The 25,056-nt window shown below is 39.1% G+C and overlaps 1 protein-coding gene and 2 long non-coding RNA genes across 4 annotated transcripts in view; 1 reads left to right on the top strand and 2 right to left on the bottom strand.

The window, feature by feature from the left end:
- LOC133636031 (uncharacterized) overlaps positions 1-17,588 on the bottom strand; it is a 28,345-nt gene extending 10,757 nt beyond the window's left edge. The window contains exons 1-2 of the long non-coding RNA XR_009822160.1: positions 17,334-17,588; positions 17,132-17,251 (exon numbers count right to left, since the gene is read on the bottom strand). This is a non-coding gene — a long non-coding RNA (uncharacterized LOC133636031). The remainder of the gene's footprint in view (positions 1-17,131; positions 17,252-17,333) is intronic.
- The window catches only part of ext1c (exostoses (multiple) 1c), a 201,478-nt gene that overhangs the window by 143,494 nt on the left and 32,928 nt on the right, over positions 1-25,056 (top strand). Inside the window, exon 3 of the mRNA XM_062029627.1 lies at positions 17,142-17,235. Coding sequence (XP_061885611.1) covers positions 17,142-17,235 — 94 coding nt within the window. The remainder of the gene's footprint in view (positions 1-17,141; positions 17,236-25,056) is intronic.
- The window catches only part of LOC133636033 (uncharacterized), a 30,068-nt gene continuing 25,049 nt past the window's right edge, over positions 20,038-25,056 (bottom strand). For both annotated transcript variants that reach the window (XR_009822163.1, XR_009822164.1), the window contains exon 5: positions 20,038-20,205. This is a non-coding gene — a long non-coding RNA (uncharacterized LOC133636033). The remainder of the gene's footprint in view (positions 20,206-25,056) is intronic.

Raw genomic sequence — 25,056 nt, 5'->3', positions numbered from 1 at the left:
TTTTCCGGTGTGTAGTGCTTTAGTTCTTGTCTTGCGCTGTTATTTTGGTGGCCCTTCCTGTTTTGTTGGTGTTTTCCTGTAGCAGTTTCATGTCGTCCTTTGAGCGCTATTCCGCGCACCTGCTTTGTGTTAGCAAACAAGGCTATTTATGTTGTTGCTATCCTTTTTGTGTGGACATTGTTGATTGTCATGTCATGTACGGATGTACTTTGTGGATGCCGTAAGTTTTTGCTGTCGTCCAGCATTCTGTATCTGTTTACTTTGTAGCCAGTTCAGTTTTACTTTCGTTTTGCATAGCCATTGCCTTTCCTTTCGTTCATTTTTGGTTTAAGCATTACATACCTTTTACCTGCACGTTGCCTTCCGCTGTGGAATCACAACAAACCATCCTCGTCTCACCGGACACATTCCGACTTTTGCAAAGCAATTAACTACCAGCTGCCACCTACTGACATGGAGTATTACGTGGTTACCCTGCTGAGTTTTACAAAACACAGACACTAAGCAACGGCACATTATTTGCAGATTATAACTATTGATTTGCAAAAAATATTTTTTGCACCAATTAAGTGAAGTTGCATAATCTCACGGCACAGTGGTTGAAAAACACCGCTTTAGATTACGAGCAAAATTCGGGTTGCAAGCCTCCCCCGCTGCTAGTTGGCATAGCCAATGCCACAGTGAGTAAGATCTGACCATCCAGTCTTACTCGTTGGCGTTAAGTTATAGCTAGAGATCGATATAACTTTGTTTTTCCAACCATGGAAAGGAAGAAAGTGAGTGTGAAGTACTAAAAATAAGTGGACGATAGTCATTAAAGTAAGTCTGCACCATACCGACGCAGAACGAGTCGATAACGCCAGCCAATGACATTAAAATAATATCTAAACATGTATCCATGAAAATATGGAGAGGCTGCTGATGGTGTGTTTGACAGAATCAGCCAAAAGGAAATACCATAGAAGTAATGTACAGGTAAATGCTCTGCATTACTTTGTAAAGCCACTGTAATTGTGAGTAGTAAATGATATTATCCATGAAAATATGGAGAGGCTGCTGATGGTGTGTTTGACAGAATCAGCCAGAAGGAAATACCATAGAAGTAATGTACAGGTAAATGCTCTACATTACTTTGTAAAGCCACTGTAATTGTGTGTAGTAAAATATATTACCCATGAAAATATGGAGAGGCTGCTGATGGTGTGTTTGACAGAATCAGCCAGAAGGAAATACCATAGAAGTAATGTACAGGTAAATGCTCTACATTACTTTGTAAAGCCACTGTAATTGTGTGTAGTAAATGATATTACCCATGAAAATATGGAGAGGCTGCTGATGGTGTGTTTGACAGAATCAGCCAAAAGGAAATACCACAGAAGTAATGTACAGGTAAATGCTCTACATTACTTTGTAAAGCCACTGTAATTGTGTGTAGTAAAATATATTACCCATGAAAATATGGAGAGGCTGCTGATGCTGTGTTTGACAGAATCAGCCAGAAGGAAATACCATAGAAGTAATGTACAGGTAAATGCTCTACATTACTTTGTAAAGCCACTGTAATTGTGTGTAGTAAATGATATTATTCATGAAAATATGGAGAGGCTGCTGATGGTGTGTTTGACAGAATCAGCCAAAAGGAAATACCACAGAAGTAATGTACAGGTAAATGCTCTACATTACTTTGTAAAGCCACTGCAATTGTGTGTAGTAAAATATATTACCCATGAAAATATGGAGAGGCTGCTGATGGTGTGTTTGACAGAATCAGCCAGAAGGAAATACCATAGAAGTAGTGTGCAGGTAAATGCTCTACATTACTTTGTAAAGCCACTGTAATTGTGTGTAGTAAATTATATTGTTTTGTTTTCATACAATATTATCCAAAAGTTATTTTTTTTTCTTTTTAAATTGTGCTGTTGAGGGGCAAGCGTGGATTAAATTGATTTTTAATTAACTTCACTGGGCAATACGTCTTTTTCGAGGTGAAACATTTTGGTGATTTATTTGATCCGTCAAAAACCAAAGACTACATGAAACTTGATGAGTCTTAATATGCCAAAAGACTAAATGTAGCTGTGTATGGGATTCAATAATCCTGCTTCAGTAATCATGTCGTCTACTTGCCAAAAAGTTGTTCACATTCAAAAGGAATGGAACAGTGAACTTTTACCATTGTTTCCACATCCCGTACAGTAGGGGAAGGGATTCATACATTCCTGGGTGGATCTCGCGTAAAAAGAAGAGGCGGGAGTTACTAATTTTGCAATGCAGTCCGCTGAAAGTGATGGAAAGCGTCACTCTACATAGCAAAAGACGCTGTGGTCAAAGTTGGAATTGCCACAAAACACAATTTAAGATAGTCAACACTCTACTGCCATCTGGATAAAGTGGATAGTGCACCCACCCAATTTGTCACGTTTCGTGTGTCAGGTAAACTGCAACAAACATGACTAATGATTAAAAAAGGCAGTTTGTGAAGACTTTTAAAGTGTTTCCTATACATATATATACATACATACATACATACATACATACATACATACATATATATATATATATATATATATATATATATATATATATATATGTATATTTATTGAAGCCTCACTTGTGCCAATGTCCTTCACCCTCACTGCGCTCTCTCTCTCTTTGCTCCTAAATATTCCAAACTCCTCTTCCATCTTTCTCCTCCCTTGTCACAGAGGCGCAAATGGTCTGATGACTTCATGGTCCATGTTAGTGTGCTGCTGTGCTTTTAGCCTAATGGAGAGACAGCTGTGCTCCCATTTCTATATATAACTAAACCCCACTGCATGATGAGGCTGGTCGCACCCACTTAGGCAGAGACTCCCGTTATTACGCGGCACAGGTGGAAGGGTAAGGTTTGCTACGTACCTCGGTATCGGGGTCACAGGGCGGTTTATATTCGGGCCGGTAAGGGTAAAAAGTACAACAGGCCGTTACATCCACAGCGCAGGAAGGCGCGCTATCACAGGTCATTTCTACCCACTAGGAGTGTAAACCTTTGGGCACATAACTTGAACCGATTCAGATTCCTGGGCTGACGATTCGATTCTACAAAACCCAAAACCAGTGAAGTTGGCACGTTGTGTAAACGGTAAATAAAAACAGAATACAATGATTTGCAAATCCTGTTCAACTTATATTCAATTGAATAGACTGCAAAGACAAGATATTTTATGTTTGAACTGAGAAACGTAATATTTTTTTGCAAAAATTCATTAACTTAGAATTTAATGGCAGCAACACATTGCAAAAAAGTTGGCACAGGGGCATGTTCACCACTGTGTTACATGGCTAGGGATGATACTCGAAACGATAAGAAAAGAACCGAGTCCTCTGACTCTAATCCCTTTTTGAGAACCGGTACCCGTTATCGAGACCACTATAGTAAAGAACAAGAGTTGGTTCTTTATTCGAATCCCTCGGAACGAATCCCGTCCCGACCAGAAATGCTCCGTGACATCACAAGAAATGGCGTCACGTAGCTCAGTCATTAGGCGCAGATAGCGAAAGCAGGAAAAAATGGACAGGAAAAAGCGCTCCAAGATGTAATAATGTTCAAAACAAAAAGGTATAATCCAATGAATAACTTTACTGAGAGATTTGAGCAGGGTACAAACTCATGAAGAACACTTTTACGACCAACCGGAAACATAGCAACCAGGCTAGCAACGCACCTCCTTTACGGCAGCTGTCGCAACGTTCTTAAAACTACCGCAGCACATACATATATATAGCCACGCTTCCGTCAGTCTACCCCAGGGCAGCTGTGGCTACGAAAGTAGCTTACCACCACCAGGTGTGAATGCATGATGGGTTTTTAACATGTAAAGCGACTTTCGTTACTTAGAAAAGCGCTATATAAATCCCAGGTATTATTATTATATACACAACATATCTCCCTTTTTTAACTTTTGTTTTTCTTTCCTTGTAAACAAAACAAAATCACACTGTATATGTGTTGTCTGTCTAATTATAAATAATGCAGACGAGGCGTGTTGGCTGAGTTCTTGACGTTTACTTTCACAGCGTGCTCATTCTTAGCTGCTTGGTGACGACATGCAACAACACTTTTTGGGGCTACCGCGCATGCTCGTCACTCCCGTTGCATGCTGGGTAGTGTAGTTGTTATATTCCCTAGCTCTGAACATATTTCCCCCTATAAATAATGTTAACTCAATAAAGTGTATTTCTTTTTTTTAGCTTTAACTTTTAATTTTTTAGCATTGTAACCACATTTGCAAACCATTTTTCTCTTCATAGAATTTTCTTTCAATAAAGAAATAAAGTGCAAAAATGTCAAAGCATCATAAACAGTTATGTCAAATAGCAGCAGAATTGCACTTTTTGGAGAGCTGTATTATTTTCAGTTTTGTGCCCAAGGGAATGATCTTATTTAACACTATATTATTATTTATACACCTATAGTGATCACAGAGACAGGTTGTTTTTGTGCTACGGTATATATTTGTTTTTCTGAAAAATCCCACTTAATATACTTTGGGTAACAACAGTCAATATATATATTTTTTTTAGGGGGGTAACAGTCAATATTTATTTATTTATTAGATTAAATTGTTTTCTTATATAATAAAAGTGAGCTTTTGTTAAACCAAATATTGTGTTTTTTTCCATATACAACAACCTATCTGGACTCGATAAGAGAATCGATAAGGAATCGGTTCGAAAAGAGGATTCGATAACAGGCTCGAACTCGATAATTTCTTATCAAACATCATCCCTATACATGGCCTTTCCTTTTAACAACACTCAGTAAACGTTTGGGAACTGAGGAGACCAATTTTTGACGCTTTTCAGGTGGAATTATTTCCCATTCTTGCTTGATGTACAGCTTAAGTTGTTCAACAGTCCGGGGTCTCCGTTGTGGTATTTTAGGCTTCATAATGTGCCATATATTTTCAATGGGAGACTACAGGCAGGCCAGTCTAGTACCCGCACTCTTTTACTATGAAGCCACGCTGTTGTAACACGTGGCTTGGCATTGTCTTGCTGAAATAAGCAGGGGCGTCCATGATAACATTGCTTGAATGGCAACATATGTTGCTACAAAACCTGTATGTACCTTTCAGCATTAATGGTGCCTTCACAGATGTGTAAGTTACCCATGCCTTGGGCACTAATACACCCCCATACCATCACAGATGCTGGCTTTTACACTTTGCGCCTAGAACAATCCGAATGGTTCTTTTCCTCTTTGGTCCGGAGGACACGCCGTCCACAGTTTCCATCAGACCACTTTTCCACTTTGCATCAGTCCATCTTAGATGAGCTCGGGCCCAGCTAAGCCGGCGGCGTTTCTGGGTGTTGTTGATAAATGGCTTTCGCGTTACATAGTACAGTTTTAATTTGCACTGTAGTTACGGACAGTGGTTTTCTGAAGTGTTCCTGAGCCCATGTGGTGATATCCTTTAACCACTGATGTCGCTTTTTGATGCAGTACCGCCTGATGGATTGAAGTTCCACGGCCTTGCACAACGTGCCAACTTCACAGGTTTTGGAACACAATTCTCGATTCACCACGATTATCGCAATGTATTATTTGGTATAATAATTATAATAACTTTTTCCAAACTAGAAAAGCCCCTTCTGGTTGCATAGAGATGGCCTAAAAACGTGTTTTTAAAATTGATTCATTTAGTTTTTTAAATAGATTTTTTAAAATTATGAATCAGTTCAGAATTGCGATTCGTATGTGAATCGATTTTTTGCACCCCATTTATCCACAGCTATAAGACTCAAATGTAAATACTGTTTTCTTAGTGTGCAAAATGTATGCTCAGTTAAAGTACCAATGATTGTCACACACACACACACTAGGTGTGGTGAAATTTGTCCTCTGCATTTGACCCATCACCCTTGATCACCCCCTGGGAGGTGAGGGGAGCAGTGAGCAGCAGCGGTGGCCGCGCCCGGGAATCATTTTTGGTGATTTAACCCCCAATTCCAACCCTTGATGCTGAGTGCCAAGCAGGGAGGTAATGGGTCCCATTTTTATAGTCTTTGGTATGACTCGGCCGGGGTTTAAACTCACAACCTACCGATCTCAGGGCGGACACTCCAACCACTGTCAAAATCGTGATAAAATCCAATACATTGTGCAGCCTTATGCAAGGAACACTTAATTCATTTGTACCATGTAGGATTTTGACATGCAAGTTATATACCTTTGTACCAAACGGAAGGCTATATACCGGAAAATCAGGGTACGAATTGATTGATTGAAACTTTTATTAGTAGATTGCACAGTACAGTACATATTCCGTACAATTGACCACCAAATGGTAACATCCGAATAAGTTTTTCAACTTGTTTAAGTCGGGGTCCACGTAAATCAATTCATGGTAATAAGCGTTACACACCCAACATGCAGTATTTCAGGTACAAATATGATAAACCACATGTAATCTCCTGGCTTTCTGTATTATTTTTCCAGAGCATTTTTGCAGAAAAAGGATATTTTAGGTGGTTTATATGCGTATGCAATCCATTAGGATTAACATAAAAAAAAATAGTTTATAGAGAAAACATTTAAACAGACTAAGCAAAAAGCACTTAGGGGCTAGAACCACTGCGATTACAGTATTTAATGTTGCTGTAATCTGCATAAAACCTGGCTGTAAATCAACATGCGCCACTGTATACATTTGGGGGAAAAAACTAACTTTTCTCAAAGTATTGACGTCGGTTTGATTTTTAAAGAATAAAAACATCTGGCTTACATGCATATTTGTGTTTTGCTTGCAGCTGTGTGTGTGTTTGTGTGTGTGTGTTTCTGCGTGAGCGGGGGATTGAGGTATAAGTAACAGTGTTAAGGGATCAGCCGGTTGTGGGGTCACATCTATTCAGATTACACAGCTAAATCCCTTCGCTCTGTGTGTAATTAATAAGAGATGGAGGCCGAATTGTGTGTATAAACAGCGTGCGCTGTGGCCGGTGTATTTTCATATCCTGAATAGGGTGGTCCCGATACCAGCATTTTGGTACCGGTCAGTCATACACATACTTGCCAACCCTCCCGATTTTCCCGGGAGACTCCCGAATTTCAGTGCCCCTCCCGAAAATCCCCCGGGGCAACTATTCTCCTGGATTTCTCCCGATTTCCACCCGGACAACAACATTTAGGGTGTGCCTTAAAGGCACTGCCTTTAGCGACCTCTACAACCTGTCATCACGTCCGCTTTTCCTCCATACAAACAGCGTGCCGGCCCAGTCACATAATATATGCGGCTTTTACACACACATAAGTGAATGCAAGGCTTACTTGGTCAACAGCCATACAGGTCACACTGAGGGTGGCCGTATAAGCAACTTTAACACTGTTACCAATATGCGCCACACTGCGAACCCACACCAAACAAGAATGACAAACACATTTCGGGAGAACATCCGCACCATAACACAACAGAACAAATACCCAGAACTCCTTGCAGCACTAACTCTTCCGGGACGCTACAATACACACCCCCTGCTACCACCAAACCCCGCCTCCACTCATCTCCCGAATTCGGAGGTCTCAAGGTTGGCAAGTATGGTCATACAGTGACGTCTTGGTGAAATTTACTTAGGAATTTGTGACACTGAAACAATACTAAAATAATTTCATTGTAAGTTAATACCAACACAGTAAATTTGTTAGCATATTAGCTAACGCTAACAAAGCTAGCATGACTACATTACGATAGAACGTAAAAATACTGCTACAGACGTCACACACGGGACAGTTTAGTAAGTATGAATCGTTTTAGTTCTATTGTAAAACCTAAACGCTGCTTGGCGCGATGAATGAAAAATACTTTCGAGCAGAAACGCTACGGACTGCTTAACTCCCGGTTCAAGGCATTTAAAACGGGAAGTACATTTTCAACCTACAACACCTGCAGTGAGCAACCTCGTCCGAAAGAGGGCGCCATAGCGCAAACAATAACATCGTTTCAGTGTCTCTGCTTGGGTTTAATGAAAACTATTGAACACAAAACATTATTAGACTAGACAAATGTTATTGATCCACAAGGGAAATCGTTCGACACAGTAGCTCAGTTTCAAAGGATGGAAAGGGTAAGGATGGAAAGGATAATGCAGATATTAAGTAGACTAAAAATGTACCGTAGTAGCAGTATAAAATATAACATATGTAAAATTTACATAATATACAGCAGTGGTCCCCAAACTTTTTGTAGCTGCGGACCGGTCAACGCTTGAAAATTTGTCCCACGGACCGAGGGGGGGGTGATTTTATTTTTTTTATTTTTTATTTTTCCATAAAGAAATACAATCATGTGTGCTTACGGACTGTATCCCTGCAGACTGTATTGATCTATATTGATAAATAATGTATGTATTGTGTTTTTTATGTTGATTTAATTTTTTTTTTTTTTAAATCTTTTTTTTTTTTTTTTAATGTCTTGTGCGGCCCGGTACCAATCGGTCCGCGGACCGGTGGTTGGGGACCGCTGATATACAGTATATAATATATACTGACATTTTTATAACATACAATATATAATAAATCCCAATTACCATGTACAATATAGTATATGTAACAGCTGCAGCAAAAAAATAAGCATAGAAAAATACATAAATTAGCCGCACCGTTTTATTAGCCCCTGGGTGCGAAGCGTAGGAAAAAGTAGCGGTTTAATTAAAAAAATTACTAAATATAATGTAGCATTAATAAGAATAAAAAGTAAAGTATGAATTAATTAAATAAACGCTAAATCAAAAAAGGTGGTTCAAAGTCCGCAATTTATTTTGACTACACATGTTCCTTTACAGTACCTTAACCACAGGTTGTTGAACGCTCAGTCATCAGTTTAGCGCATACGTCAGAGCAAAATGAGCGAGGAGAGTCTGGTGTGCTTGCTGGCAAATTTTTTCCAAAATACACCCAAGTTTTCAACATATAAATGACATACAGTATGGCATCCGGACAATAAAATTGCAATTTGTCAAAAATATTGGTCTTTTTGGAAAGGCTAATATAAATGTGATTAATCAAAATTTAAAAAGGTGTGATTAATCGGATTCCAAAAAAATTAAAAATATTTTTTTTCTTTCATTTGATGAATTATGCACTTGTATGTCGGCATCAGTTCAAATAAAGATGAGCTGAGAGATAGCGCGCTCGGGAAGAAGGAGCGATTTGAAGGGAGGTGCAATATCTGTCCATCTGTTACAAGGTCAGGCGACGGGAAAAGATGTTTTTTTTTTTTTTTTGCTTTCCGTGTGCAGAACAGCTGCAGGATGGGATTTAGCACCGGGATGCAAAATTCTCCTCTTTCCTTGCGGTTTGCTGGTTATTGACATTGTAAGGAGAGGGAGAGGAGACGGCAGAAACCAGGCGAGAATGTAGACGAGGCTGGAAATATTGCTTTGCTCGCGTGTCGGGTGACGAAAGAGCCATATTGGACCAAAAATACGAAAAACTGATCTGTCTGGAGCCGCAAAAAATTAAAAGCCTTAAATAAGTGTTATAATGAAGGCAACACATGATGTAAGTGTCTATATTAGCTATATTAGCCTACTATCAAAATGACGACCGGTATGTGTTGCAAATCTTCGTTGACAGAAATATTGAAATGTAATATTTATTCTACACTTCTCAGAGGGTGAGATTAATCCTGGAAACGACTGGCCAAAAGGTATAGATGTTTGTGTCCAAGTTAAAAATATTTGCAAGCTGAGTAATGTTTGCTGTGGTCTGGAACAACATGGCACACAAACAACTATCGGAAATGCAGCCAATATTACATACAGATAACCTGTCCTGAGACATGCAAATATAAATGAAATACACAGAAGTAAAGGGAATTAAATGAGCTCAAATGTACCTACAAACGAGGCATCATGGTTCTAGCCTAAATAGCATGTTAGCATGGATTAGCTTGCAGTCATGTGGTGACCAAATATGTCTGATTAGCACTCCACACAAGTCAATAACATCAACAAAGCTCTTGTCTTGTTCTGTATATTGTACAGTATTTTGTATATTGTACAGGATTGCTTATTATTTGTATTGGATAGTAGTCTATTTATTTCAATTCTTAGTTTTATCTTTATTACTTCTTGTGTAATTTATTTTTATCCCATATTTGTTCCCACTACCGCACCTTAAGTTGGAGTCCTTAATGTCGTTATATGCAAATATAATGACAATAAAGACCATTCTATGTTTAATATAAACAGTGAGATTTCTAACAATTTAAAAAGGTTTGTGTCGTGTTTGTCCTCCTACAGAAACATTATTAAAACAGGGGTGTCCAAACTTTTTCTACTGAGGGCCGCATACGGAAAAATTAAAGCCTGCGGGGGCCATTTTGATAGTTTTCATTTTCAAATCATAACAAAATATATGTATTTTTTTTACCTTTAGGGCTCCCGGGGACCATAAAGTGTCTAAGTCATTAAAATGTTAAAAACAAGTCAAATTATTATTTTATTTTTTTTATTTAACGCTTACAGTAAATCTGTACAGTATATCAACTTCAGGTTGATATAAAATTTAAAAAACCAAAAAGGTTTTATGCCTTTTCTGTCAAGACAACTTTGTTTTTTATAATAAAACTGAAATATGCAGTATTTCCCCCACTGCCCAAAACATTCAGAAAGCAATGTTTGATGTGAAGTAATTAGAGCCTTAAAAACATCAATAATGCAAGACACCATTGATATGAATTCATTGTCATTTCTGAGTAATCACAGTGAAAAGATAAATAAAATCCCATTAAATATATTTAGGATACAAAAGGTTCCCCACACAAAGTGATACATTTTTATTTTATTTTTTTTTTACTTTCAACACTTAAGTTACGAAATCCACTTCAGATATATCTGTCAATTTTAGGTTTGAACTATTATTTTGTTTGTCTTATGCTCTTTTCTCAAAGAAGACGATGTTTTTGTATGGCAACCACACGATATATGCAATATTTTCCACATAAAACATTTTAAAGTGAAATATTTGAAATAATTGGAGCCTTGAATAGGTCAATAATTCATTATAACATTGATTCTTTATTTTTTTTAAGCAATGGCAAAAAAAGAAAAAGAAAGATAGACAAAAGAAAAAAAACAGCCTGCATGGCAGCTTTGTGTCAACATTGCGACTTTTTCTAGTTAATGTTTATTTTTTATTTTTGCAATAGCATTTCCAGAATGTGTGGCGGGCCGGTAAACAACTAGCTGCGGGCCGCAAATGGCCCCCGGGTCGCACTTTGGACACCCCCGCATTACAACAACAAATTTATTTTTTCCTCATCTTTTTCCATTTTCATACATTTTTGAAAAAGCTCCAGGCAGCTCAAGAGCCGCAGGTTGCCCACCCCTGGTCCTGGTTATATTGGAATAGCAAACCGCTTTGTATATACCGAGAAGCTGGATTATTGACAGAGTCACTTAAACGCTTACTGCGATGATTAGTCAGTCCGCTATTTATTGTCTGGTACGCACAATAAAAATGCTCCTTTGTTGCCATTATAAAGACGATGCTCAATGAGCTGCACATAAGTTCGGGGAAAGTACGGACAGTGATCTGTTAGCGCCGTGGCATCTAATCCATAAATTTAGTCAACTGTGCACTGAAGTTCTCTGAAACGCGCACACACTGTACGTAAATACACACACACACACAGACACTGTACGTGAATACACAAACACATTCCTCCTCTCTTGACACGTGACCTTTTAAAGAATACAACATGAGGGCCGACTCCCCAGACGCCGCTGTCAGTCAAATCCCGTTAAGGCCCCGCCCCTCGGATCGCCCCATCGATATCTGTCACACGTTGATAAGAAGGAGCAGAGGTGAGGAAATAATGAATGTAAAATAGCAGGAAGCCAAGAGAGGTTAAGACTAGGTGGAAGAGATCGGCATAAACCGGAAAGAAGCTTCCGTATCAGACAACACAAACCGACTTTGATCCGAACGGTATCGCGCCACGCTCGATGCTTTGACATAAATAGAGCGAGGACGACGTGCGTGTGTGTGGTGCAAGACAATCCACTGCGCTCATGCATGTCTACATGTGACACCGAGGCCAAGCGACAGAGGGATGCATACAAATAATCGGTCTTGGTTTGGATTGACTGAGGTATTAGGCCACCTGCCTTGACTCACATATGAACTTGAAGTGCCATCCCATTCCTAACCTATAGGGTGGAATATGATGTCGGTCCACTTTTTGCAGCTATTACAGCTTCAACTCTTCTGGGAAGGCTGTCCACAAGGTTGCGGAGTGTGTTTATAGGAATTTTCTACCATTCTTCCAAAAGTGCATTGGTGAGGTCACACAGGCCTGGCTCTCAGTCTCCGTTCTAATTCATCCAAAAGGTGTTCTATCGGGTTCAGGTCAGGACTCTGTGCAAGCCAGTCAAGTTCATCCACACCAGACTCTGTCATCCATGTCTTTATGGACCTTGCTTTGTGCACGGGTGCACAGTCGTGTTGGAAGAGGAAGGGGCCCGCTCCAAACTGTTCCCACAAGGTTGGGAGCATGGAATTGTCCAAAAATGTTTTGGTATCCTGGAGTATTCAAAGTTCCTTTCACTGGAACTAAAGGGCCAAGCCCAACTCCTGAAAAACAACCATCCATCCATTTCCTACCGCTTATTCCCTTCGGGGTCGCTGGAGCCTATCTCAGCTACAATCGGGCGGAAGGCGGGGTACACCCTGGACAAACAACCCCACACCATAATTCCTCCTCCACCAAATTTCAAACTCTGCACAATGCAATCAGAAATGTACCGTTTCTCCTGGCAACCTCCAAACCCAGACTCGTCCATCAGATTGCCAGATGGAAAAGCGTGATTCATCACTCTAGAGTCCAGTGGCGACGTGCTTTACACCACTGCATCCCACGATTTGCATTGGACTTGGTGATGTATGGCTTAGATGCAGCTGCTCGGCCATGAAGCTCTCTGCGTACTGTACGTGGGCTAATTGGAAGGTCACATGAAGTTTGGAGCCCTGTAGCAACTGACTGTGCAGTAAGTCTTTTTGCACTATGCGCTTCAGCATCCGCTGACCCCTCTCTGTCAGTTTACGTTGCCTACCACTTGGTGGCTGAGTTGCTGTTGTTCCCAAACTCTTCCATTTTCTTATAATAAAGCCGACAGTTGACTTTGGAATATTTAAGAGGAAATTTCCCGACTGGATTTGTTGCACAGGTGGCATCCTATGACAGTTCCACGCTGGAAATCACTGAGAGCGGCCCATTCTTTCACAAATGTTTGTAGAAACAGTCTCCATGCCCTTGTCTATCAGATGCAATGGTTTTCCATGATTTCGGTCCTAACTTGTTCACCGGTCCTCATATGGAAGGCACTTTTCCTTGTTGATGTCTCAAGAAGGGTAGAAATACAAGAACAACACACACCACCACACACACACATGGCCCCCAGTCACACATTGTTGCAAGCACAAAAACAAGCCCACAGACAGAAATAGGTCAGTTTAACCAAGCTTGACCCCAAAACCACATGTGACACACAAACACAAAACATGTATTCATCGATTCTCCGACATCAAACTACATCCTGGAACTTGTGTCAAGCAAAACGTTGGGGATATTCCACTTTCGGGGTAAAACATCAAGATGAACGTATAATGCACCACAATCTTTACAGGTGAGCGTCTTTCAACGCTTGAATGCACACGTCCAACTCTTAAATGTTTCTCTACATTTTGCACAAATTGCTGTTCTCCAACAATGTGTGTGAGATCCATAAAATAGACCATTAAATGTCCTGGTTCAATTGGTATTAAAACAGTACTCTTCATCAGGCTATTGAGACGAAAAATTGTTAACTTTGTTAAAGTTAAAGTACCAATGATTGTCACGCACACACTAGGTGTGGTGAAATGTGTCCTCTGCATTTGACCCATCCCCTTGTTCACTCAATGGGAGGTGAGGGGAGCAGTGAGCAGCAGCAGTGGCCACGCCCGGGAATCATTTTTGGTGATTTAACCCCCAATTCCAACCCTTGATGCTGAGTCCCAAGCAGGGAGGTAATGGGTCCCATTTTTATAGTCTTTGGTATGGCTCGGCCGGGGTTTGAACTCACAACCTACCCATCTCAGGGCGGACACTCTAACCACTAGGCCTAGAGGCTTAGAGTGTCATCAGAGATACATAGAGACTGTGTTTGTCACATATCTGTCACCTAGGCTTGAGAGGAATGAATGTGACACACACACACACATTTACATTATGTATGTGTGTGTGTGTGTATATATACACACATATATACATACACATGTACATACACACACACACACACATATATACAAACATATACATGCATATACACATACATATACACATATAAACACATACATATACACACATACATATACCGCTGCTGCTCACTGCTCCCCTCACCTCCCAGGGGGTGATCAAGGATGATTGGTCTAATGCAGAGAATCATTTCGCCACACCTAGTGTGTGTGTGACAATACTTTTTAACTTTAACATGCATATACACACATACACATACATATACATGCAAATACACACATACAGTACAGGCCAAAAGTTTGGACACCTTCTCATTCAATGCATTTTCTTTATTTTCATGACTATTTACATTGTAGATTGTCACTGAAGGCATCACAACTATGAATGAACACATGTGGAGTTATGTACTTAATAAAAAAAGATGAAATAACCCAAAACATGTTCTGTATTCTAGTTTCTTTAAAATAGCCACCCTTTGCTCTGACTGTTTTGCACACTCTTGGCATTCTCTCGATGAGCTTCAAAAGGTAGTCACCTGAAATAGTTTTCACTTCACAGGTGTCATAGTTTTGATGCCTTCAGTGACAATCTACAATGTAAATAGTCATGGAAATAAAGAAAACGTATTGAAATGAGGTATGTCCAAACTTTTGGCCTGTACTGTATATGCATACACAGTATAGACATACATACACACACATACACTTTTGCCTAAGTTTATCATACCCTCAAATCTTATGCCGTGCAGTGATCCTACCCAAGCAAGTATTTATCTTCAAAAATCCATGATTACACAGAAGACATATTTATACATCTGTGAGTCAAATGTGTGTTTAAATCATGAGAAAAACTGCAAATACATAATGAAATATTGTCACGTGTGTTTGTGTGTAAGTGTAGGTGTGTGAGTGTGTAGTCCAGCGGCCATGCAAGCAGCCGTCGCAGTTAGCAGTTGGAGTGATTGATGTACAGGTTTTGTATTTGGGCTTCTTTGCATGGCAGCACTATGAAATAAATATATGCAGGCTGGGTAATGTACAGTGTGGCTAACGGCTGCGCTACATTATTTTTGTACAGCAACAAATCAATAGGCCATAGATCGGGGGTGTCAAACTCATTTTAGATGGGGGGCCACATGGACAAAAATCTACTCCCAAGTGGACCGGACTGGTAAAATCACGGCACGATAACTTAAAAATAAAGACAACTTCAGATTTTTTTCTTTGTTTAGAAATGGAACAAGCACATTTTGATAATGTACAAATCATGTTTTTTTTACACTTACATGTTGCGGTTAATAGTATTCTATCTTTATTTGTCGTTATTTATACTTTCTGAATAAATTATGTGATAATGTTCATCAGTCAACTGTGTGTTCATTTTCAATCTAGCAAAATCTAATTACAGGATGTTATTTATGTAGTTTGCTCATTTTCCTCGACTGGTGTACTAACATCACGTGGTTTATTATTTATTTATTTTTTACATATGTAACATAACAGTGTTTTTCAACCACTGTGCCGTGGCACACTATTGTGCCGTGAGATACAGTCTGGTGTGTCGTGGGAGATTATCTAATTTCACATATTTGGGTTAAAAATATTTTTTGCAAACCAGTAATTATAATCTACAAATGATGTGTTGTTGTTGAGTGTCGGCGCTGTCTAGAGATCGGCAGAGTAACCGTGTAATACTCTTCCATATCAGTAGGTGGCAGCCGGTAGCTAATTGCTTTGTAGATGTCGGAAACAGCGGGAGGCAGTGTGCAGGTAAAAAGGTTTCTAACGCTTAAACCAAAAATAAACAAAAGGCATTTTGTTTATTTTGTTTACAAAGCCCCTAAGAAAAGGCATTGAAGCTTAGGGAAGGCTATGCAGAACGAAACTAAAACTGAACTGGCTACAAAGTAAACAAAAACAGAATACTGGACGACAGCAAAGACTTACTGTGGAGCAAAGACAATGTACATCCGAACATGACATGACAATCAACAATGTCTCCACAAAGAAGGATAAAAACAACTGAAATATCCTTGATTGCTAAAACAAAATAGATGAGGGAAATATCGCTCAAAGGAAGACATGAAACTGCTACAGGAAAATACCAAAAAAAGAGAAAAAGCCACCAAAATAGGAGCGCAAGACAAGAACTAAAACACTACACACAGGAAAACAGCAAAAAACTCAAAATAAGTCAGGGTGTGATGTGACAGGTGGTGACAGTACACCTACTTTGAGACAAGAGCTATAGTGATGCATGCTTGGTTATGGTTTAAAGTCATATCCAACAATTGCGACAACGACTTTTTACTGTCAACTGAGTTTCGTTTTTTAAAATCATTTCTGCTGGTGGTGAGCCTCCGCATTATTTCAACGCAAAAAATGTGCCTTGGCTCAAAAAAAGGTTGAAAAACACTGGCATAACCTACAAAGATACAAAAAATTGCTATTGCGACACCTAGTGGACACATTTAGAACGGCAGTTTCTTTCATTCAAAAATTTTGGCTCATTTTTATACTCATCCCGCAGGCCGGATAAAACCCGTTCGTGGGCCTGAACCGGCCCTCGAGCCGTACGTTTGACACCCCTGCCATAAGATGCTCGTGAGCATACTTTCCCCCTTTTGGGCGATCTACAGTATTACAGGTATAGCTAAGATGCAAAAGTAATGGTGTACTTGGAGTGTACATACAGGAGCAGGTCAAAAGGCTTTGTTATTTTCATTTTTCTTTCGTTTCTGACCCTATATAAAAGTGTACGGCATGTTGGCGGTCATCAAAATAAAGGTTGCAAATACATACAAGTGATGCATTATTGGGTACAGTATGTGCTTCTAGTAATAAAGTGTTTACCTTTTCCTAGGTTCGATTACCAAGAGCTGCTCCACAACTCCACCTTTTGTTTGGTCCCTCGAGGTCGACGCCTGGGATCCTTTCGCTTCCTGGAGTCTTTGCAGGTAAACACGATTCATTCTGTGCAAAACCACCACACAAACAGTATAGGTATTTTGTACATGATGTCATGCATTTGCTCACGCTACTGAGTCACACTGACCTTATTTGGGACCTCTGCCAGGACTTTCTGTTCGCAACGTAACTCAAACATTTAAGGGCGGATTTTCATAAATAGTTCAGGAAACGGGATTAGGTGTGACGATGTTTAACACACTTTGACCAACATTCGGTAAGGAAGCAGCACTGAAAGAGGGAAGCAGGTGGAACTGAATTGAACTGATTACCAATGAGGAACAGGTGTGCGGGCAGGGTGAGGACCAGACAGTAAAAGGTGCTGCAAAACATAGACACTAAACAGGAAATGCTTTAAAAAAAAATAAGAGCGCACAAACAGGAAGTGATACTGAACAGAAAAGTAACCAATAACACCAAACTGGAGACTAATTGCTAATTTGATTTCTACTAGGTTAGTTTATTATTTCTTCGGTCAGTGGTGAACATAATAAACAAACAGTTTTACATCAACTAATTCATAAATGGACAATTTTACAGACCGAAAGGGTTTAGGCCGGGGGTCTTTAGTGCCAGCCTAGTGGCTCCCTGGAGCATTTGAAAAAAATGATTATAAATGGAAAAAGATGGGGGAATTTTTTATTTTTTTTTAGTATGTTTTTTGTTTGAGGACAAACATGACACAAACCTTCCCAATTGTTAGAAAGCCCACTGTTTAATATGTTTGTGTGTATACTTCACTGATGACAGTATTTGGTGTACATGGTTTTGTCCTACTAATTCCGGCGGTTTTTGAACTCACCATAGTGTGGACTGTGACGCAACAGTTTGTTTACATGTAAAATCTTCCTCTCCTTCTTGGTCTCATTTTGTCCACCAAACGTTTTATGCTGTGTGTGAATGCACAAAGGTGCGCTTTGTTGATGTTATTGACTTGTTGGAGTGCTAATCAGGCATATTTGGTCACTGCATGACTGCAAGCTAATTGATGCTATCATGCTATTTAGGCTAGGTGTAGGTACATATTGCATCATTATGCCTCGTTTGTAGGTATATTTGAGCTCATTTAATTTCCTTTACTTGTATCCTCTTTGTATATAATTTAGTTTTGCATGTCTCATGACACATTATCTATATGTAACATTGGCTGCATTTCAGATAGTTGTGTGCCATGTTGTTCCAGACCACAGCAAACATTACCTAGCTTGCCAAAGATTGTAATAAATCCATTAGAAGAAGACAGCCTGCTGTTTCTTTTAACTTGGACACACACATCTATACCTTTGGCCATTAAAAGCCAGTAATTTCCAGGAGTTACCTCACCCTCTGAGTAGCCTCTGATTTACTAATGCTTTCTAATGTTGTGAAAATGTGTAGAATAAATATTACATTTCAACATTTCTGTCAACGAAGATTTGCTTCAGCCTGCGACACATAGTCATTTTGATAGTAGGCTATTATAGCTAATATTATTATTATTATTATTAGCCTTTATTTAACCAGGTAAAATCCCATTGAGATCAAAGATCTCTTTTCCAAGGGAGACCTGGCCAAGAGGGCAGCAGCAAGGTTACATTAAAAACAGTAAACAAATACATAAAACATCACATTTACGACATTAAAACTTGCTCACAATATAGACACTTACATCATGTGTTGCCTTCATTATAAGACTTATATAAGACTTTTCATTTTTTGCGGCTCCAGACAGATTAGTTTTTTGTATTTTTGGTCCAATATGGCTCTTTCAACGTTTTGGGTTGCCGACCCCTGGTTTAGGCTGAAGCTGAGCACTTATTTGGCCAAACCCTATAAACAATCTCAAATACAAGATGTAGTAAAACTAAGATCTTGGTAAAATGTATTGACATTTCCTTTACACAACATATTATAAACACACCTTGTACACAACATAAACACTGTTCAAATATATACACAGTACGTTACCACGGAGACAAATACAGTGGATGACTGACAAGACACTTCAATCAATTTCCTTTATTCCACGGTAACTAACTCAAAAAGTCACGAGCATGTTTTGATTTGGCTTTTTCTGTATTTTTCGGACCATAGGGCGCACTGGATTGTAAGGCGCACTGCCAATGAGTTAGAGGTAGTTTTTAGCGCTTCCATAACGAGTATACGGACACATATGTTAGAACTGTGCGCTACTTTGTATTAAAAATGGGATGAACGCTCCACAACAAGAGGATGGAGGAAAAGTAGGAGATTATGGACTACAATGGCTGACGCGTGCATATTTTCGGGACTTATGCAGATCTCAAATAGACATCAGCAGGTATTAATAGGCAAGAAAAGTTGGTTTTGCAAAATATTGCGAAACAAAACGCCAGATAATATGTCTTCTAATAGGTGCCATTTTGGGGTCCTTACACACACGCCATAATACCCGTATGTTTTGCAATGCAGTCTGCTGAAAATGATGGAAAGCGCCGCTCTACATAACAACTGACGCTGTAGTCAAAGTTTTAAGATAGTCAACACTATACTAAAGTTGATAGTGCAACCCCCAATTCGGCACTGTAAACGTCTCTTTGCCATGAGGGTTCTCCTGAGTCCGAAAGATCTTCCGTGAGCCCGGTAGACAGTTTGAATACAGTCTTGTCATTTTGCCACAACGGCCTGGATTGCTTTTCAGCAGACTGTTTTAGGCGTGTGTCTCTCTCTCACTCTCTCTCCAGCTCCCAACTGCAACCCCGTGTCTCGTCCCGGCTGCTGCTAATAAAGGCGACAGCTGATTAGATAACAAGGCCCACCTGGGCCATCTACTCACCTGTCGCTGTCTTCGAGGCCGGTCCTTGCACACCCCGTTCCGCGGCAGGCCCGCAGGCCACGCCGCCCTCCACAGTCACGTTTCATGTTTTAGGTCAGAGATGTCAAACTCAAGGCCCGGGGGCCAGATCTGGCCCGCGACATCATTTTATCTGGCCCGCAAACACCTGGAAATGACATGTGTCAATAAAGTACTTAATATTTTCTCACTAAATGTAATGGATTTTTATCATTTTGACAGAAAAAAATAATAGTATCCATTAATGCAACAAATATTACAGTATATTATCACACTTTTCAAAAACATTTTGTCTAAATAAAAAAATACTTTAATATCTGCTTGACTTACGATTTTACAGCAAGCTACTCACTAAAATAATAAAAATGACCATACATTTTACGGTGTTCTTTACAGCATATTACTGTATATTTAAAAAACTACCGTTTTTTGGTGTTAAAATTCTGTTGACTGAGCTGCCATATTTTTACTGTAAAATCTTGTATTTAACGGTGTATTACTGTAGATGGAAAAACGATACATTTGTTTTTACGGTAGAAAAACTGGCAGCTAAATTGCCAGAAAAAAAATAAAAAATTATATTGTTTTTCCATTAACAATATAATGTTGTAAAAACCAATGTAAATTTAATAGTAAAATTCTGGCAATTAAGCTGCCAGCTTTTTCCGTAAAAAAACGAAAAACAAAACAGTCGTATTGTTTTTATATTTACTGTAAAATGTTGTAAGAAATATAAAAACACTATTTTACAGTAACATTTTGTAAATGTAAAGTTTTTACTGTGAAATCGACAGTCTACTTAAAACAATTTATATAACTAATATTGAAATCCAGAGGCAAATTCCTACATTATTCACGGTTACAAGCGGCCCTCTGATGGCAGCCATAACTGCCATGTGGCCCTCAATGAAAACCATCCCTGTGTTAGGTCAACCGTGACGAGTGGGTCCACATGAATCCCCTTCCTACCGAAATGTGGACTTGTCGTGAGTGGAGGGAGAGTTTAAATGTGTTCTCCTTTGCCACCCAAGTGGATGCTTTCCCACTAGCAGGAAACAGTAGTTGCTGTTTTTAGATGTGCTCATGGCTGAACTCTTCTGGCGGCTGCTGTGCTCCCTTGGCCACACTCTCCCTAAGAGTGTGTGCGTGCGTGTGTGTGTGTGTGTGTGTGTGTGTGTGTGTGTGTTCTTGTATTTCTACCCTTCTTGACACATCAACAAAGAAAAGTACCTTCCATATGAGGAGCGGTGAACAAGTTAGGACATAAATCATGGCCCCAATACGGAAAACCATTGCATCTAATAGAGAGCCAAACACTAGGGTCCGTGAACATTGCTCCAAAGTCAGGATTTTTTGTTGATTTAATGTGCATACAAAAGTAAACAATGACAGGTGCAAAGGCAGCAATATATGATCAAACAAGCTAAAGAAGGACTTCCCTATTCATCCCTCCAAAAACCAGCCAGGTGAACAGCTGATTTTACGACTTCCGGTGCTGACGTAAGACAACCCGCGTCCCACATGTGACCATAGGATGAACAAATACACTACGGTACTAAGACTATAGTGGCCATTAACAGTTAACTTCTACAGCTGGGTTGCCCAAAGTGCGGCACAGGGGCCATCTGTGGTCCGTGACTCGTTTGTCATCGGCCTTAAGCACATTACAAAAAAAACAAAAAAATAGAGATCTCATTTGCACCCCCTGGTGGTGAAATCCATCAAAATTAAGGTGGTCCCAAAAAGGAGGAATTCTTTAAATTTACTGTGTGTCGGTTTTAAAAGTGCTCCCCCTCTGGTCAACATATGAAATAACAAGTGTGTGTAAAAATTTGAAGTGCTCCCCCTCTGGTCAACATATGTAATAACATGTGTGTGTAAGAAATTGAAATGCGCCCCTTTTGGCCAAAATTAATTTAAAAAATAAAATAAAAATGTACATAGAGATATACTGTAATAACTTGGAGTAAATAATGAAGATCAAAAACCAATTACAAAAAAACCCAAAAACTTTTTTCCTATAAAATTGGAGACAATTTCTCATATTCTTTCTGTTTCTGTAATATTGCAATATTTTCTCGTAAAATTATTACTTTTTAATGCAAAATGGTGACATTTGTCATAAAATTCTGACTTTTATCCCAATATTGCCAATTTTTTTGTTGTTCTTGTAAAATAGTGAACATTTTTTGTAATAAAATTCAGATTATTATTATAATATTGCCAACATTTTAAAGTTTTCTTAAAAATTGTGACTTTTGTCGAGTAAAATTACGACTCTTTTCATAAAATTGCCAAAGTTTTAAGCTTTTCTTGTAAAATTGCGACTGTTATAGGGTAAAATTCCAACTTTTATCATAATATCGCACAAATGTACAGTATTTCTTGTAAAATTTTGACTTGCCTTGAGTAAAATGGCGACTTTTATATTAACACTGCCAAAATTCTTAGTTTTTCCTGTGAAATTGTGACCTTTTTCTTGTGAAATCTCAATTTATTTTTCACAACAAGCCTTTTTATATTTGCATAGTATGTATATATTATTAATATATAAATACAAATCTTTATATATCTAGACAGGGTGGTCCTAAAGAGGTAGGCATTCTTCGGAGGTCTCAAGAAGGTACGAAATACAAGAATGTGTGTGTGTGCGTGTGTGTGTGTGTGTGTGTGTGTGTGTGTGTGTGTGTGTGTGTGTGTGTGTGTGTGTGTGTGTGTGTGTGTGTGTGTGTGTGTGTTTGTTTGTGCGCGTGTGTGTGCGTGTGACGGAGGCTGAATGGACAAATTTGCACACAACCCAAGAGCATTGGCACCAAGTCCGGCTCCTTCTGTCTCGCCTTTCTGTCCTCTCGTTTTCTCTTCCCCACTCGAGCCACTTTACAATATTTTTTTTCCCAAAGCGTATTTTTCTCTTCATTTTTGTACCAGCCAAGCCCACAAAAGAACTGGCAATTACCGAGGCGGTGAGAAACGTGTCGCCGGCGGTCCAAAACACACACGGACGAGCCAACTACCACGTAGCTTTTCCTTCCTCTTATTCTCCTCCTGCAAACGCTCTTTAGACGCAGACACAACACAGGTTGTTGGGTAACGCGCCCCCCGGGTCAAGACGGGAACTCACAGGAGCCCCAGGGTGCAATTCCATTTTCAAGGTCCGGGATTTGGACTGGGATTATGGCTGTAATCTTGCAGCCTAGGGCTCACACAAGTATTCCCATTTGTTAGACTGTCCTTCAGCAGGGCTATTCTCGGATGAAATGCACTTTTAGGAGAGTGGAGGCCGAGAGAGCGTTTGATCTGAGCGGTTGTAGATGTTTTAACTCATTCTGCACATGCTAACCTACTAATCATAGATTTTGTTATTTGGCGGAATCATGGAAGTATGCTAACTGGTTCCAAGTTTGCCAATTTTAGCATGCAAACTTTTTATGCCAGCATTTTAGCAACTTTTAACCTTAATAATCATTACTTGGCAACATCTTGGAGGCATGCAAACTTGTTCCATGTTTGCATGCTAAAATTGTATGCTAGTATTTTAGCAAATTTTGGTAACACTTTAGTATGGGGAACATATTCACCATTAATTAGTTGCTTTGAACATGCAAATTAGTAACATATTGGCTCTTAATTAGTCAATATTAAGTACTTATTAATGCCTAATTCTGCATGGCCTTGGTAACACTTTAGTATGGGGAACATATTCATCATTACTAACCTCTAACCCTAACCAAATAACTCTAAATTAAGTCTTTGTTACTTAGAATATGTTCCCCATACTAAAGTGTTACCCTAATTTTGTACGTTTTCACCCTATTAATCGTGCATTTTGTTACTTGATACTAGGGTTGTGCCGAAACCAATAGTTTATATCATATCATTATATCATTTATATTGATACTTTTCGATATTTTTCCCAATAAAGGGAACTACGGAAACATGTCAATTTTGATTTGATTTTAACATAAAATCTTACGATACAATAAACATGTTTCCTATTGTACTCAAAAAACTATTTTAGAAGGTTAAAATTAAAATTAAAGGGCATTAAACACATTGTGTTTTTCTTGTTGCACTCAAAGAACAATTTACAATTTTCCATAATCAAGAATTAGGTTAGAATATAGTAAAAAAAAAAGAAAAAAAAAGTGTGATTTATGGTTGCCAATCCTGGTCTGTGCTTTAAGGAAAATACAATTATTAGTAAGTACTGAAAACAAAACTATGTATAAATGTACACAGATAAGCCATGTAGCAGGCATAACACACTTTTGTTAAAGATAAAACACAAATTGTGCAATCTGTTACCAAATTCAGTCATTTAACTTGCACTAGTTGATGTTAGATCGGTTTTAACTGTGTTAAAACCGAGTAAAGAGGGCGAGTAAGTGGGCGAGTAAAGAGAGAGAGAGGTAGCGCATGCACTGCGCAGTAGAGTGATGAACGGGTCCGGCTGTGTCTTGCAAAACTAATAATAAAGCAACCAGAATGTCACAAATCGGCGGCCTGAAATTCTGACCCGAAAGCTGACATTTAGCATTAGCATGCTAACATTTTAGCTAAACGTACACGTGCGTTGTGTTACCTGGCACCATTTTGGAGCTAACTTGTTTCATGTTTGCATGCTAGAATTTAATGCTACTATTTTAGCTAATTGTGTAAGTTTTCACCCTGTTAATCATGCATTTTGTGACTTAGCACCATCTTGAAGGTATGCTAACTGGTTCAATGGATGTCGTTGTGGCTTGTGCAGCCCTTTTAGACATTTGTGATTAAGGGCTACATAAGTAAACTCTGATTGATTGATTGATTGATGTTTTAACCATAATATTAGGCATTTTTGTTACTTGGCACCATCTTGGAAGTATGCTAATGGCTTCTATGTTAGCATTCTAATGTTAGCATGATAAGGTTTTATAATCGTATTTTAGCTAATGTTGTATGTTTTAACCAGGGTTTTAGCTACTTCGCACTATCTTAAAGGTGGAGCTAGTTTGGTACA

The sequence above is a fragment of the Entelurus aequoreus genome, linkage group LG20, assembly GCF_033978785.1.
Source record: "Entelurus aequoreus isolate RoL-2023_Sb linkage group LG20, RoL_Eaeq_v1.1, whole genome shotgun sequence".
NCBI classification, from domain to species: Eukaryota; Metazoa; Chordata; class Actinopteri; order Syngnathiformes; family Syngnathidae; genus Entelurus; species Entelurus aequoreus.
Note: the sequence above shows the minus strand (reverse complement) of the source record. Positions and strands in the feature narration are given on the sequence as shown.